This window comes from Geotrypetes seraphini, chromosome 18 (assembly GCF_902459505.1).
Source record: "Geotrypetes seraphini chromosome 18, aGeoSer1.1, whole genome shotgun sequence".
In the NCBI taxonomy this organism is placed as follows: Eukaryota; Metazoa; Chordata; class Amphibia; order Gymnophiona; family Dermophiidae; genus Geotrypetes; species Geotrypetes seraphini.
In genome coordinates this window covers 3730393-3747508 of record NC_047101.1, presented here as the reverse complement: position 1 = coordinate 3747508, position 17116 = coordinate 3730393, and the positions used below count along the sequence as shown (strand labels likewise).

The following is a 17116-nucleotide window of genomic DNA, read 5'->3' as shown; positions in this document are numbered from 1 at the left end:
AGATCCATGGGCTTCCAAAAGACAGGAGAAGACTTGTCCAGAGCTGAGGCCGGAGTAAGCGCAAAGGGCTTAAAAACCTAGGACAGAGATGGGGTTTGCAGAGAATTTGTATTTTGGGAGAGTTGCTGGGAAGAGTCGGTAGAGGTTTAGGGAACGAGGTTGGGAATAGGCTTTGTTTGCTCTAAATGTTCCTGAGCTGAACAATCTGGCTAACTTTATCATCGCAATGCAACCCCCCCCCCCCAAGCCTGTCTGTGTCATTTGGGAGGGGGATCTCTCCTTGCTCAGGATGGTGGCTGCTTCATCTGGCAACACTCTTGGATCTCACATTGAAGTTTCTTGCCAAAGAATCTCCTACTTGAAAAACAGTGAAGATTGTTGGTCCAGGAAAAGGGGGAGCAAAGGTCACCCCAAACAGCAGGCAGCAGCCTTCCTCAGGACACCGACCCGGAATACAACAGTGTAAATCAGGGATGCGCAGGACACAGGAAGCTGACTTGATGCCTCTATTTTTCTTATTTTCCAGACCTGGGCAGACCTCTCGATCCCAGTCACTCTTTTCCTTTCCATCTGTTAAAGGTTTCTCGCATAAGAGATTAACATAAGAACATAAGAACATAAGCAATGCCTCTGCTGGGTCAGACCAGAGGTCCATCGTGCCCAGCAGTCCGCACACGCGGTGGCCCAACAGGTCCAGGACCTGTGCAGTAATCCTCTATTTATACCCCTCTATCCCCTTTTCCAGCAGGAAAATGTCCAATCCTTTCTTAAACCCCTGTACTGTACTCTGCCCTATTACGCCCTCTGGAAGTGCATTCCAGGTGTCCACCACTCGTTGGGTAAAGAAGAACTTCCTAGCATTCGTTTTAAATCTGTCCCCTTTCAACTTTTCCAAGTGTCCTCTTGTTCTTTTATTTTTCGAAAGTTTGAAGAATCTGCCCCTCTCTACTCTCTCTATGCCCTTCATGATCTTATAAGTCTCTATCATATCCCCTCTAAGTCTCCTCTTCTCCAGGAGCTTCTAAAGATCCAGAATGGAGTCATCTGGTCCGTCCTTCTACATCATACATGCATTTTAGGAAGCTCCTTAAAACTCACCTCTTCCCCAAACCTGATGACCCAGTTTTAAATTAACCCTTGTTGACCCAAGACTAGGCAACTGTCACTCATCATCTTACCCCATTACTAACCTCAATTTCTCATTTATTGTGTTTTCATGCGTGTTCAAACTGTATTAATTTTAATGTGTTAAAAACTACTGTTCCTTGATGTTTTTGACTATCCTGTACACCACCTTGAACCAAAGGGCTAATACGGTATATAAATAAACATTTATGTTATTTATGTTATATAGGGAAATAAATGAAGAGTCTCCAGGAAAACATTCCGTAAAACTGATAATCAAATTGTCTTCTCCTCTTCTGAAGACAGGACAACTCAAGACAGATTTTGCAGGATAAATAAGCTTTAGGAACATTAGGGTTGTCCAGAAAAACCTAAGGTTGGAAAAACTGTGAACTCAAGTTTTTAATATAATATTGTGAATTCGTAGTGAATTTAATGCTGGTGAAAAGTGTGCCGTAAGCAAATGATTTGCCTCTTTGGAAACCTAAAAAACAAGTTTTCATAATACCACGAAAGAAACTGTGAGATGACAGGGCCCAGGGACATCATTTTGCTACTGAAATCTGATTAAAATCCATTCACTGTCAGCAGGAAACCACAGAGAAAGCAGAATCAGTCTAAAGAAGGAGAAGAACCCTTAGGAAACTGGTCAAAAACCTGGGACCTGAAGAGGGACTACTTGAAGCCCAGGGATATCCTTAAATGTTGTGCACAAGCATTACATTCACTGGTTTCATCTCCTTTATTTTTTATCCTATAATGCCTTGAGCTTTTCTTAGGATTATACTCCCAGTTTCAGAGAAGAACCTCCATTTAAACTTTGCTTGTTTCAATGGAATGAATTCAGGCCCCTTTTAGTCAGGCATATGATGGAAGTGTGCTACCTTCCCGGACAGTAATTTACTGAATTATAGGAGTAAGTGAGCAAAGGTTTAAGGTTCCCTATCCTGCTTAGGGGTGCATGAGTTGTGTTCTCTTTGGCTGCAAACGGATCGTTCTTAAGATGTTCCTCCTGAGTACGCATGGACTAGATCTGTAGACATACCTCCTCCGTTGTACTCGAATGTCAATCTATCTTATGCAAAGTCATGAGGGTAACCAGTTTGCAGCCCTCAAGGACTGACCCTGGTCTAGAGTAGGATGTCTGCATTAATTCTAGTCCTCTGGGGCCGTGTGGTTGAAATCTAGACCTTATCAGCAGGCTGGTAGCAGATCCAGACTTTCTAATGAATAGGTAAGTGGGGGCGGTTGCAGATATTTACACATTGCCAAGTTATCGCTTTGGTCTGGTTTAACTCACTATTATGTGCATGGCTGATAGAACTGAGCAGGTCCAGGGATGGCTAATGACAGTAGACGATAAGGGGGCAATTCTATACCATTAACATCTAGGTGCCCATAAAGGGTTAGAATAATAGTATTTAAAGGTCATGGATCTGATATACAGACGGTCTGTGGCTCAACCAAAGCACTGTGTGTATATTAAATGCTGGGACCTTCTCCGTCTCTTGAGGACTCACAATCTACGTTTTGTACCTGGGTTCACGGTCATAGGGAGCTGAAGCGGGACCGGAACCCAGTTCCCCCAGATTCTCAGCTCATTCCACTCATTAATGAACTGTATACTCTCCTGGCATTAATTACTTCTCCATTCCAAAAGGTAAAGTGTCATGGATTTGATTTACCACGTAACTGCCAAGGTTCTGTGCAAGCGCTATGCTTTAAATACCCAAATACCCGCTTACACACAAGGAACTTGCAAGGGGGGCAGGGGGGGTGTCCACATGGGGCCCAGACTTACCTGTGTAACATATAGTATTCTGTAAGTTATGTGCATATCTGGAGTATTTACGTACATTACGCTTGCATCAGATCTATGGCAGGTGGACCTGCTTGCGTCTAAGTACATATGTGCATACCCACCTGCTTAGAAAGGAAAGCAGGCGCCTACCGTGCACTCTCCATGTGTCTAACTGGAGCTCCTGTCACAGACCTTCTACGAATGATACCTGGGATGTCTTCTTGCAATGCACAGGTTGAATGGACCAACTGGCTGGTTTTTGCCCTCACACACCGTGTGCTATTAATAATGAAACACTTCTGTTACTACTATTAAATCATTTCTATAGTGCTACTAGAAGTACACAGGGCTCTCCACTTTATATGCAGGTACTTCCGCTGTCTCTAGAACGCTCACAATCTAAGTTTTTGGAGCAATGGAGGGTTAAGAGACTTGCCCAAGGTCACAAGGAGCTGCCTTAGCAACAGAACCCAGTTCACCAGGATCAGAGCCTCCGGCACTAACCATTAGGCTATTCCTCCACTGACGTCAATACAATATACATGCTAGTATACTTTTCAATATAGCAGCAGGGCATATCTGAAGATAATTCAGCAAAGCTAACGGCACAGAGACCTTCAGAACTTCCACGCTGCTATGTTGCCTTGAACACGAGTCAAAATGGGGGAAAATGTACAGATGAGAAGTTGTTCTGCTGGCCTAAATGCTGAAAAGGTCCAGGACAGATCACAGAATGAACTGCCCCGCTTCAGATATGCAATAACAGACTCATCTCGCCATTGGTGTGGAGCTTCACAAAGAGCACAAACTCTTCTTTTGGAAAAAATAAAGATCTATTTTATGTTCAGAGCAATCAGGGGTACATAAAGTGTACAAGTACCAAAACTCACATTAAAAATACAGGGATCAACTTACAGCAGCCACATTATATAAATATTAATGATACAAGCAAAGCCAGAACCCAGCTGTAAAATAGACCCTCCCCCCTTTATCTGCACTGAATTGGGCTACATGTAATAGATATTAGGGGCAACTACTTTCAAAAGATTCTGTGGCCTTCTTTGTGTCTGGCAAAGTCTGGGAATGGGAGCCTGTCTACCGTTGCCCTCAGCAGATCCCAGCTGAAAATGATGAGTCACCTTTGCATGACTTGGGTCCATTACCCCCAGGAAGGATGACTTAGCCATTTCTAGCTCAGTCCTGTGGGTGTGTCTTTACAGTAAGTAGCCACCCCTTTCTTGGCAAAACACCCTTCCAGGGTTGCATGCCCGCCAGAAATATATGTGGTCTAAGGAGGGGGTTTCTTCTGGTCACCCTATCTCACAATGGATCCAATGAAACTAGAAAAGGTTCAGAGAATGGTGGCAAAAATGATAGATGGGATGGATCACCTCCCTTATGGAGAGAGGCTAAACAGGTTAGGGCTCTTCAGCTTGGAGAAAAAAGAGGAAGTTTGCAAAATCATCAGTGCGATGGACCACTTCGATAGTGAACAATTGTTCAACCATTTAAACATCACAGAAGCAGGAGGACCTTTTGTGGAACTAATAACCAGCAGACGGAAAATAAATCATCGAAGGGTTTTTCACATAGCTCATAATTAACCTGAAGGATGGTAAATTTCCTGTTACTAAAGGACACGTCATATCGTAGTTACTCCTATTGTTAAAAATCCAAAGGAATCAATGGCAATTACAACCAACTATAGGCCAATTGAATTCATTCCTTTCTTTGTAAAGATAAAAGAGAGACTGGTTCAATCCCAATTAATGGAATACCTAGACCATCATTCTCTTTAGGCCTTTATACAGTACGGAATCCGAGATTGCTGCAATTTTGGATAATTTTCACAACTTGTTCAGCAAAGGACTTAAAGCCTTAGTGATGTACCTGATTGTAAAACCGTTTAGATAACCTTGATAGGCGGGATATAAAATCCTAATAAAACTTGAAACTTGATCTAATCTAATCTAATCTAAACCTTAAGTTTATATACCGCATCATCTCCATGAGAATGATGCAATTCGATATGAGTTCTGATTTTGACTTGGTTGATCACAAGTTAATAGAATGTCTTGACGCCATTGGTATTCAAGGCAAAGGGTTCCTTTGAGCATTAGTCAATTAGACTATTGCAATATTATTTCCTTTGCAGATATTCAGAGAAACATACAGAGACTGCGCATTGTCCAAAATGTGGCGGTCAGACTAATTTATGGATTGAAGAAATTTGACCATATTACGTCTTTATTTCACGAGTTGCATTGGTTGCCAATGGAGGCACAAATAAGTTTGGTTGTATTTGCTATAAAGTTATGTTCAGATTGGCTCCTAAATATCTTACAGACTTATTTTCTTTCACCAACAGTAAATATATTCGGTGTTCCCATATGAATTCCATTTTTCCATCATGACTTCCGGCACATACTTAGAATTTAGGAAACATCTACGAGGTATTTGTTCATCAAATATATAGGTAATTAAATTATTCTATTCATTTGTTATAACTCTTTCTTTGTAAACCGCATAGAGCTTTACAGTCCTGTGGTATAGAAGCCAATTGTTATGTTATGGAATCTGTTGCCAGAGGATGTAGTTAAGGTGATCAAGGCAGCAGAATTCAAAAGAGGTTTGGACACGTTCCTGGAAGAAAAGTCCACAAAAGAATTATGAGCCAGGTAAATTTGGCAGAGCCATTGCTCGGTCCTGGCCGCCACGAGAGACATGATGCTGGGAATCAATGGGCCTCATTCCGACTCAGCATGGGGTTCCCTGTGCTCTTGCAACTTATATCTGTCTCTCACTTTTTCCTCCTTTAACCCTCTGCTCCCCCCTGCCCCCACCTCAGCCTCATACAAACCTTTCAGTTTGGTATTCAACTGTTTTGGTCCCTAGAGTGTTCACTGGGCTTTCTACCTCCCCCTTCTTAAGGGGAAAGGGATTGGAACTTGTATACTGCCTTTTTTGTAGCTTTACAACCACATATCCAGGTACTTCAAGCATTTTCCTTGTCTGTCCCGGTGGGCTCACACTATCTAATGTACCTGGGGTGGGGGATTAAGGAGCAGTGGGGGGGGGGGGGGGTTGCTGAGGCTGTAGCTTTAACTGCTGCACCATACTTTTCTCCGATACAGTATCAGAAGTGAGCCAAGATTAGAACAATGAAGCCATTGTGACATCACTGATGAGGTTGGCTCTTATTGGTGAAATGAGGCATTATGACATCAGAAAAAAGGACTTGTATACTGCCTTTTTCTAGTTTTACAGACAGGTACTTCAAGCATTTTCCTTGTCTGTCTGTCTGTCTAGTGTACTCGGGGCAGTGGAGGATTAAGTCATTTGACCAGTGTCACAAGGAGCAACGCAGGCTTTGAAGCCACACTTCAGGGTGCTGAGGCTGTAGTTCTAATCACTAGGCCATACAAATCCATTGCTCTTATCATTGTGACCTTTCACCTCAAATCCTTTTCTAATCATCCTCTCCAGTGGGCCACCTTAATTACAAACTTGCCCATGCTTCCAACTAATGCAGCTGAACATATCTTGGTGTCTGCTGCTTGTCCCAGCAGACTCCTCCAGTCTATTGGCATTCTTTCTCTTGGTTCTGAATTAGTCCTGGCTTTAGTTCACATCAGCGTCAGTGCTTTCCTGTACAAAACATGCAGCTTGTTCCTTGTCCTGGAGGACTATGCTGTAGATATGAGCAAGCTTGCTACGAAGGACTCTTTGAAGCTTCTCATCTCCCACTTCCATGGCCGCAGCCAGAGCTAAGATGAAGTAGCTGGCAGCATCTTGGCCATCCTAATAAGAGAAGAGAAACGCAGGTTAGAAACCCAACATCCTTGTGCAGTAGCTCAGAACACAGAGACCTCATCTGATAAGAAGACGTTGCAATTTTTAAGCAGGCCATTTTAGCAAAGAATGGAGAGCACCAGGCCCAGATGGGCTGCTCTCCTCGGTCGAATGAACCTCTTGATCACACAGTCTCACTCGCCTCCATCTGAGTGCCAATAAAGACCCGCATACTGAAGGGGTATTGGTCCTGTGCAGAGGGACCTGGGGGTTTGGAGGCCTCTCAGTGTGTCCAAAAAAAAAATTAAAAAAAAGCAGCCCTAGAAGATACTCACAGGATCTGACATGGCAACTGTGTGGTCCTATCAGCAATTACCGGTAAATAACAGAGTTAGCAAAACTGAGCAGAGAGCAGCTGAAACTCATAAAGATGACAAATTTACCCCCCCCACCCCTCCCTTTCCCCCTCCCCCCCATCTTTTACAAAACTGCGAAAGCAGTTTTTAGGGCCAGCTGGCACGCTTAATACTGTTCCGACCCTCATGGGAACTCTATGAACATCGGAGTAGCGCACCGCATTCAGGGCGCCAGCCGGCCCTATCAATCACAGCCAGAATCCAAACACACAGCACTTACAGAGTAAATAGTGGAGAAAAAGCTTCAGATGTAAGGAGTGGAGTTTTTTCTGCCGACGACTGTTTTACTTTCCCCATTGGGGTTCAACAAGGTAGGGCTTTTCCTCCACTATGTACTCTGCAAGTGCAGTGTGTTTGGATTCTGGGTGTGATTGAATACGATTGGTGGAGTTACAGAGCTCCCAGGAATTTGTGCCAACAGACCTTCACTGTAGCCCGAATCTGTGCACTCTGGTTCTTGCACATTAGTTTTGCGTTGCTGTACTTTGGGCAGTGGTTACCTTAAGCTTCAGCAGGGTGAGGCTGCCCAGGCGACAGTAGACCCTTAAGCAGTACTTCACCTCCTGGGCACACTGCGGAGATGAAGAGCAGAGAGCCAAGGCCTTCAGATAGCAATATTCTGCCATCTCGAACATCTGCAGGAAATAGTAGACAGTAGCCAGACGGTGAAATGCGACCAGCTCCTGCAAGCGATCCTCTGCAAGAAAGGAAAGGAAAGCTGCAAGAACCTTGTAGCCTGCTGAGGTTTCGTCCTGGGTCGAACACTAGCGGGTCCAAAATCTAGAGACACACGAATTGCGTCTGAAGAAAGAGTCCACCCTGTGTGTGTGTGTAGAGGTCCAGAATAGAGAGGGCCAGGAGAAGAGAGTTTGGGCGTTGGAAGAACAACAATTTAAATGATCTCTTCCTTCCAAAAAAGGGATTAAAGGAGTCAAGATTTTTAGTCAATCTCTGATCTTTAAGTTTTCTCAACTTTGGAATGATCTTCCATTTCTTTTAAGGAGTACCGGCTCACTTCAATTTTTTCGCAAATCTTTAAAAACTTACTTTATTTGCTAAACACTGAAAATTAATTTCCCAAAATTTAGTCTTATTTTTTATGGTTTTTATTTGTTAAGTTAATTATTGTAAACCGAGTCGAGCTTTCTTAGAATGATGACTCGGTATATAAAGGCAAGCCTTAGATTAGATTACAAAAGCTTAGACAGCAAGCCTACTAGAGACAGGGAAAGTATAGAAACATAGAAGATGACGGCAGATAAGGGCCATAGCTCATCAGGTCTGCCCACTCTACTGATCCACCCCCAAGTCTACTATCCTAGGGATCCCACTCCTGCTTCTTTAAACTACAAACTGGTACATCCCATCTTCAGTTCCACTATCTTTTTGTTTTCCCCCACTCACCTCTCCACTAGTCATTCACAGACTTAAAAAACAAACCAACCAAAAAAACAACTTCCGTCCAATAGTTTAGCTGGCCCAGTGACTCTTACCTTAGTTCTCTAAAAATAATTAATAGAAGATGCAATGAAAGAGTCACAGTATTTTCCCCTCAGTTATGGAACTCTATGCCCTCTTTTCTCAGAAGCGGGCCATCTCTAGACAAATTCAAGAGTTCCCTAAAATCTTTCCTATATAAAGATCCTTTTGAAGAGTAAAATGCCTTAATTTCAAATCTAAAGAGGCTATGCTTAGTTTCCCTTATTCCCTTCTGTCTACTTTCCTATAATTAATTGTAGTTCTTTCCCTGTTTTCCTTTTGTATCAAGTTAGTCTACGTCTAAGTTGGTTTAATTTTTAAGCTGTAAAATAATGATTTTAGTTTTAATATGTACATCGCCTAGAAGTTTTATAGGCGATACTATCAAATTTTAAATAAACCTGAAACCTTCTCAGGATGCACCTAGCCAGTATAATGACTATGCATGAGAAAGATTTGCATACAACAGAGGCAGTGCAGACAAATGGGTTTAGCATGTAGCTCATGCTTTTCCAGTGATAGGTCCAAGGCAAGTTTATCTCATGCATATTCATTGTGGATATCCCGAACCCCTGACCAGTTGGCTGTGTCCTCAGGACTGAGTTCAGAAACCCTGAGATACAAGCATACAATTCATCAAACCCCTCCGGTGGGATATGTGGTGAATCTAGACAACCCATAATTACTACCATTAGAAATAAAATTGGTTGAAAGATAGAGAACAAAGAGTACACAAAAACATAAGAGTTTCCATACTGGGATAGACCAAAGGTCCATCAAACCCAGTATCCTGCTTTCAACAGTGCTCAACCCAGGTCTCAAGTACCTGGCAGAAACCCAAAGAGTAGCAACATTCCAGATTAGGTATTGTGAAGTCATAATGCCTCATTCTACCAATGCCTAAGAGGCAACCTCATCAGTGATGTCACAATGGCTTAACTGTCCTATTCTTGGCTCACATAAGAATTGCCGTACTGGGACAGATCGAGGGTCCATCAAGTCCAGTATCCTGCTTCCAACAGTGGCCAACCCAGGTCCCAAGTACCTGGCACAATCTCAAAGAGCAAAACAGTGGGGCTAAAATGGTCAATTTTCTCATTGGAGAAACGTAAATAGTGGATGCAATGGAGTTTGTCCCATTGGCTGTGTGCAGAGATAATGCATTCATTGGATAAACTTGGACACTTGGCTAAATGAAATACAACTGTGATAATATCAAGAGGTACAAACACTGTGGTTTCAGTAGATGGTTTGCTTTGCAATTTCCACGTGCAAAGACAACATAAGAAATTGAAACTAGTAGGTTATTCTTTTTTCCAAACAGTAAAGCGTTCACCACAAAATGTGCAACCATCACTAAGTCAGGAAGAACCTACCCAAAAGTGTGCTAAGCCTGGCAGCCATGTTTGCAAACTCCAGTGCCTGCTGGTAATCCTCCAGGGAAAGGAGCAGCCGTGTGAGCTTCTGGCAGAGCCGAAGCTCTATCCGATGCTCTCTGAGTCTCCGGGCTAAAGGAATCGCTCCTTCCTGCGAGACACAAGAAAAGGAGAGTGTGAGGACAAACACACCGTGGGGTTTCTAGCCCAGAAGTAAAGGATTTTTCCACTTTGCTTCTATAGGGAATAAGGTTATGGTTTCATGGGGGATTTTTTCATTTTCATTTTGTTTTAAAATACATTCACTTTACCCAAAAATATCCATATAAACAAAGATCTCAGGCTCTCTCCTGAGCCTCCACTTCCTTGGGACAAATGCCCTCTTGCCTCAACAATGTGGCCATTTTAAATTCTGCTGTATCATGGCTGAGATTATTATTGTTATTTTGTAGCAGGGCTAATCTTGCTTATTTATTCAATCAGTGAGCTCAGAACAGTTTACATGAGTTTATTCAGGTCCTCAAGCATTTTTCCCTGTCTGTCCCGGTGGGCTCCCAATCTATCTAACGTACCTGGGGCAATGGGGGGATTAAGTGACTTGCCCAGGGTCACAAGGAGCAGCGGGGGTTTGAACCCACAACCTTAGGGTGCTGAGGCTGTAGCTTTAACCACTGTGCCTTACACTCCTCTGGCATTATTTATTTCTTTTTTTAAATAAAAAACATAGTAACATAGTAGATGACGGCAGATAAAGACCCGAATGGTCCATCCAGTCTGCCCAACCTGATTCAATTTAAATTTTTTTTTTTTTTTTTCCTTCTTAGCTATTTCTGGACAAGAATCCAAAGCTTTACCCTGTACTGTGCTTGGGTTCCACCTGCCGAAATCTCTGTTAAGACTTACTCCAGCCCATCTACACCCTCCCAGCCATTGAAGCCCTCCCCAGCCCATCCCCCTCCAAACGGCCATGCACAGACACAGACCGTGCAAGTCTGCCCAGTACTGGCCTTAGTTCAATATTTAATATTATTTTCTGATTCTAGATCCTCTGTGTTCATCCCACGCTTCTTTGAACTCAGTCACAGTTTTACTCTCCACCACCTCTCTCGGGAGCGCATTCCAGGCATCCACCACCCTCTCCGTAAAGTAGAATTTCCTAATGTTCTTAATTGTTTGGGGGAGGGGTTGTTTCAAATAAATAAAACACACAGTTGAACCTAAATACGTAAAATAAAGCAAAACAAAAAAATGTGTGACCTCTCCCTTAGTGTGGAAAAAGCTTTTCCATCTTATCATTCTATTTGCTCTTACAGGACGGCTGGTAGTACCGCGAGGTTGCCATGAGAGGTCACAACAGCCATTTTGGTGATGCAACCGCTAGGAGGCAGGAGTGAGTTGGATTCGCTCCTGTCTCCATTGCCCCACTGGACCATCAGAGATATGAGGTAAGCCCAGGAAGGGCAGGGGGGGAGAGGTTGAGGATGGGAGGGCTTTGATGTTGCACACTGTGGAGAGGAGAGTCAAGAGTGGGGGAGGATATTTCAGGGCTGGGAGGAGAGTCTTGATGTCATGGTCTGGGGGAGAGGGATCAGAAGGAGGGGGGTTGTTTCAGGGGGGGGGGAGAGGATCAGAGAAGCTAAAGCACCATATCTGTGGTTATGTGAGTGCCAGTCAATATTCCATGCCAACACTCACATTGCTAAGTGGCTGAATTTAGGTCGTAACTATCAGCCGCTGCCCAGCTCTGCCCCCCTGACCCGCCCACTTTGGACATGGCCAATCAGAGTCAATATTCAATGGCACTGCCACATTATCTGCCCTTGAATATAGGTGGTGAAGCAGCACCAAGGGTTTTAAGTGGATTGGGTTACAGACATCACCAGCCATGACCTAGTAAAATAGTTGACGATGGCCATCAAAGACCAATTGACCCATCCAGTCTGCCAAGTGATTCCAGTTCATACTTCCTAGGGTCATTTCCCAGCTGCCAGTCTGGGAGCTCTTGGGGCTCATTACCTGAAATGAGTTTTTATGGTACTTACAAACTTATTCACTCACAAATAACACAGAAGGCTAAGAACTGGGTATTGCACCGAGCTGGAATGCTGGTAATAAGGTTTAAAAGTTTGTCGCTTCTATTCAAAGCTCTGTCTTCAGAAGCAGCGTTCGGCACTTCTTCTGTCCCTCAGGATTATTGCACTCTGATGGTCAATACTTGCTTGACTTTCTATCCGTCAAACATTTTCATCTGGCTGAAAGTCATGAAGGGGCCTTTTTCTTATTCTGCATGGTGAGGGTCATATTGATTTTAATTGATTGCATATGCTATTATGGAACCTGCCTAGATCTAAAGATAGAATGGGTTGTAAATTTTTAAATAAAGAAACTGCTAAGCTTGTGGGCATGTAAACAATGTGGACAGCTACGTATTGATTACCTGCAATGAGTTGGCATGACTTATTTGGGGTCAGTAATATTTTGTAATGAGTTTGAGCAATTACTTGGGAGACAGAAAACCCATTATAGGTTTTTAAAAAAGCACTGAAGGTTTCAGTACTTAATAAACTTGGAAACTCTTCAGCAACGGAGGAGCAGATTGGTGTTTAGAGAAATGGGTTATCATGCAGGGCAGCCAGGGTTCAAATCCCACTTCTCCCAGTGACATTCTGTGATCTTGAGCCAATCACTTCAACCTCTAGGACCTGAGGTACAAATTAGATTGTGAGCCGGGAAATAGCTCAGATTTGGAATAGGCAACTAAGAAATCATAAGAACATAAGAGTTGCCATACTGGGACAGACCAAAGGTCCATCAAGTTCAGTATATAAGAAATAAATTATTATTATTATTATTATCCTGTTTCCAACCGTGGCCAACTCCAGATCACACGTACCTGGCAAGATCCCAAAGAGTAAAACAGATTTTATGCTGCTTTTCCTAGGAATAAGCAGTGGATTTTACCAAGTCCATCTTAGTAATGGCTTATGGACTTTTGTTTTAGGAAAATATTCCAACTTTTTATTTTTTTAAACCCTGCTAAGCTAACTGCTTTCACCATGTCTAATTACACATTGAGTGAAGAAATACTATCTCTAGTTTGTTTTAAATCTACTACATAGTAGCTTAATCGCATATCCCCTAGTCCTAGTATTTTTGGAAAGAGTGAACAAGCGATTCACATCGACCCTTTCCACTCCACTCAGTATTTTATGGACCTCTGTCACATCACCCCTGAGTCACCTCTTCTCCAACCTGAAGAGCCCTGGCCGCTTTTGCCTCTCCTCATAGGGAAATTGTCCCATCCCTTTTATCATTTTCGTTGCCCATCTCTGTACCTTTTCTAATTCCTCTATATCTTTTTTAGATATGGCAACCAGAATTACACCCAGCATTTGAGTTGCAGCCACACCATGCATTTGGAAGTTTTCTAGACAGATGATGGAAAGTGGCAATATTAAAGTATCTGTGCCCCTGATTGCATTTCTGGGCTCATTTCCTCCTCTATCTGATCTATTAATTTATTTATTTACACTATTTATAGTCTACAGTTTCCTATTTTGGATAAAACATACATAATTAAAACCAATTAAAATGTCAACATACATAACAAAACAGATTTCTCATCTCAATGATAAAATCATGAAGTTCTTGTATTTCCAGTTTTAAGCCCTTGAAGCTCGACCACTTTTACCCAAATCAGGCCCAGACCTGTAGCATCCGCAGCTGCCACAGATGCCAAATGATGAAGGTGCCATTCACCAGCCACACTGAAAAGTTGCGATTTCAGGCAATAGTTTATATTTTGAGAGATGGCAACATGAAGAGAATGAGAAGTGGACACGTGTCCCAGGTTAGTATAATATGCTACATGGCGTCAAAGTCAGATGTTTCTTCAAGAGAAGAAATGCAGATTTAGCATGGTCAGAAACTTACGGAGAACAGGAGAAAAGCACGGAGCATGCAGGAGTCCTGCAAAAGAGAGCCTCAGAAGATGAAATGCTGAAAGTAAAATCTGTAAACAACAAAGAACTTGTGGAGAGACGAAGGCTTTATTAGAACATGTAAATAATCCACATAAAAATGTCTACGGCCTGAAACATATGGACCCAACAAGGTCCATGTTTCGACACTATGGTCTTCCTCAGGGGTCCCAATAGGTCCTATAAGCAGACTCGTGGATTAGATAATAAAAACGATACCTCTGGGCTGGTGATATGTACTCAGAAGCAAAAGTAAGATCTGTGTCAGAGGGAGGAGGAGTGAGGTGAAAGAGGAGGGATTAGGAGCAGCAGGGAGGACCAAGAGAGAGAGGACAGAGTGTGTGCTGGAGTTGCCATTTCTTAAAAAGAGGAGCAGGAAGTGGAGACAGTCCACCCACCATCCCTCCCATACAGATCCCCCCAAAGAGGCGCATTCGATTCAAACTATCCTCAATACGCTCCATGGTTAACAATTCCAACCCACCAGCACAGAGCTCCCCCCACTTCACCTAACAGACAAATTGAGACAGTGACCCCACTCAGAGTGTGAGTCCTTGCCTGAACAAACAAGACTTCACTAAGCGTCGGAGCTGTAAATAGAACAGCGCACCCCAAAACTGAAAGAGCTCTTCCTCTCATCCTTTCCAATCAAGCCTCAGCCAAACCTGGGGTCACCAAGAAATCTCTGCAAGTTGTCAACCTGGCCCATATTTTTCAAGTTTATTACCCAAATACAAGTGGGGTGACTCCATGTAACACCGTAAGAACAGTTGTCAATCAATTAAAAAATCATTAAACAGCCAAAGCATAGAAGGAACATGGTCATAAGGATGAAGTCTTCCAATAATGCAAGCCACAGTATTTTCTGGAACTGCAACCTTTTCAAAGATCCTGCAAAAGCAGAGGTTTAATAGTCCAACCTCATTGTGACCACCACAATCAGCCACCAAATTCAAAAGACACGTAAGGTTGCAATTATGTGAAGATGCGAAGTTGATTCAAAGCAGAGACCTGGCAGTTCAGATTTAAAGAAGAGTTAACCCCAAGAGTCTTTACCTGCCATGCCCCATTGCACATTCCCCCCACCCCCCTTGTGCCTTCTTGGCTAGGTAAATGTATTTACCAAGCTATGTCTTAGTGTTCTTTTCGGAAGTTAATTAAGACCAAATTTATTACTTAATAAGGGTTCTAATCGTTTGTAATTGTATTTTGCTCACTGTTCAGCTCTTCTTAGTGTAAACCGCCTGGAACTTCTGGGTATGGCGGTATAAAAGAATAAAGTTATTATTATTACCACTGAGAGAAAATAGAAGTAGACGGCAGATAAGGGCCACGGCCCATCAAGTCTGCCCACTCTAATGACCCTCCCTATCTATCTTTGCGGATAGATCCCACATGTCTATCCCATCTGGCACGCTGCTGGCCTCAATAACCTGAAGTGGAAGAACTTCCTAGTGTCACCGTGCTGTGGCTGTGGCTGTGGCTGTGGCTAGAATAGTTATAAGATCAGGTGTGAGGTGAGAATAGACAGGTGTCTGTGTGAACAGTGGGCAGAACCCTCATTCTGTGCAGGTTACCCTGTAAAAGGCCACCGCTCTTTCGTTCTTCTGGCTGTCATTGAAAAATATGTCCCCAGCTTCCTCATACAGGTGCAAGGCAAGGTCGAGGTCCTGCAGGTTCAGCGCCGTCTCGATGGCCGCCTACAACAGAGGAAACGCCAATATTGTTACCACCAAGAACTTTGCCTGTTCTTATGAGGAATATCCAATTAAAAAAACATGGCATTTCCACGCTAACGCTTCGTTTATCTTGTTACACCCAAAATGACTGACTATCACTCTGGATCATATTTGTCATCAATATCATCCTGATTAATCCCAGAAGCTCACATTTTGGCTAGTTCGGCACATAACATAAAAATGTCAGACCTCGGCCTGCTTCCTAATTCAGTGCAGAAGCAAATACATTTTTGCTGGGTCGTGACTGTTCAGGCTGCACCTGCCGACAACTTGTAAACAAGATTAATAAAATAATGTAATACAGAAAAGCTTTTCAGCACCAGAACAGCGAGAAACAACGGTGTCTGGCAGAAAGAGCGACTGAACTCAGACTCTGCCCTTCCTATGGAAGCGCGGTTTATAACAGCGGTAACCGCTCCGACGCTCATAGGAATGGGAGTAAATTTTTGTACCTGCCATGCATTAAAATGATTTGGGGATACCCAGCGTCACCATTTAGATACGGTATGATACGGAATATCTGGGGGGGGGGAGGGGGGATATTCAACAGCTTTCCAGAGAGCTAACTGGATAACTAACCCATTAGATATTTATTTTCAAACTACTTAGGTGTTTTGGGTGGATTCTAGACACACCGTTAGGCAGATCCCAATGTTTACATTAAAAATGTTAAATTCTACTATTCTCTCTCCCTTCTCCCTCCTCAGTCCTCATTATGAGATATTAAACTTTGCCTTTGCAAATGAATAATTTAAAATACATTTAAAATTTTCAAATGTGCTCCAGATATATTACAATTACGTGGCTTGCTATGGTAGAAAAATATAATTAGTGTGGGAGTATAAAAAACAGACAGAAATGTAATTTCTGCAAAAGGTCACAGATTCACATATGGTTTTTTTTGACATTACAGAGTCTAAAGCTCTGGACAGAATATGAAATCTATGCAATGTTTCTACATTTAGAGTCTTGTGTTGTTCCCTTGAAAAAAGCTGTCAAAAGGCCATCAATTTGCTGAAAACAGGGAAATGAAACACAGATATTTTTTTTTTACCAATGTGTTAATCCTGAGGACTTCTTCGTCCTGTTGCTTTGACAGACGTTGCTTTCTTGAACAGGTTGGGCTCAGATCTGATGTCATCCGGCTACAACACCAGCAGCTGGATGACATCATTGGATCTCCTTTGGCGGTGACATTCTGTCAGGCTTTTCCAGTTATAACCCAAAACCAAGAGCTCTATGCTTCAGTGTTGTGAAAAAGCAGCAAAATAAGAATTAGGCTTGATAAAATTTACACAATGAAAAAAATGAGGTTCTTAAGGCTTCTTGTACTCAACTGTGTATTTTAGTTTGGGCGAACTTCTTCATAAAGGTGTTTAATAAATCCCAATAAATAACCAAACTTCAG

The 17116-nt window shown here is 42.7% G+C and overlaps 1 protein-coding gene across 5 annotated transcripts in view; it reads right to left on the bottom strand.

Annotated features, from left to right (window-relative positions):
* Positions 1–6220: 6220 nt before the first annotated feature.
* SH3TC2 (SH3 domain and tetratricopeptide repeats 2) overlaps positions 6221–17116 on the bottom strand; it is a 41169-nt gene continuing 30273 nt past the window's right edge. For all 5 annotated transcript variants that reach the window (XM_033927177.1, XM_033927181.1, XM_033927179.1 and 2 more), the window contains exons 15-18: positions 15547–15669; positions 9990–10140; positions 7635–7831; positions 6221–6727 (exon numbers count right to left, since the gene is read on the bottom strand). In XM_033927177.1, coding sequence (XP_033783068.1) covers positions 6548–6727; positions 7635–7831; positions 9990–10140; positions 15547–15669 — 651 coding nt within the window. In that variant the 3' untranslated portion in view covers positions 6221–6547. The remainder of the gene's footprint in view (positions 6728–7634; positions 7832–9989; positions 10141–15546; positions 15670–17116) is intronic.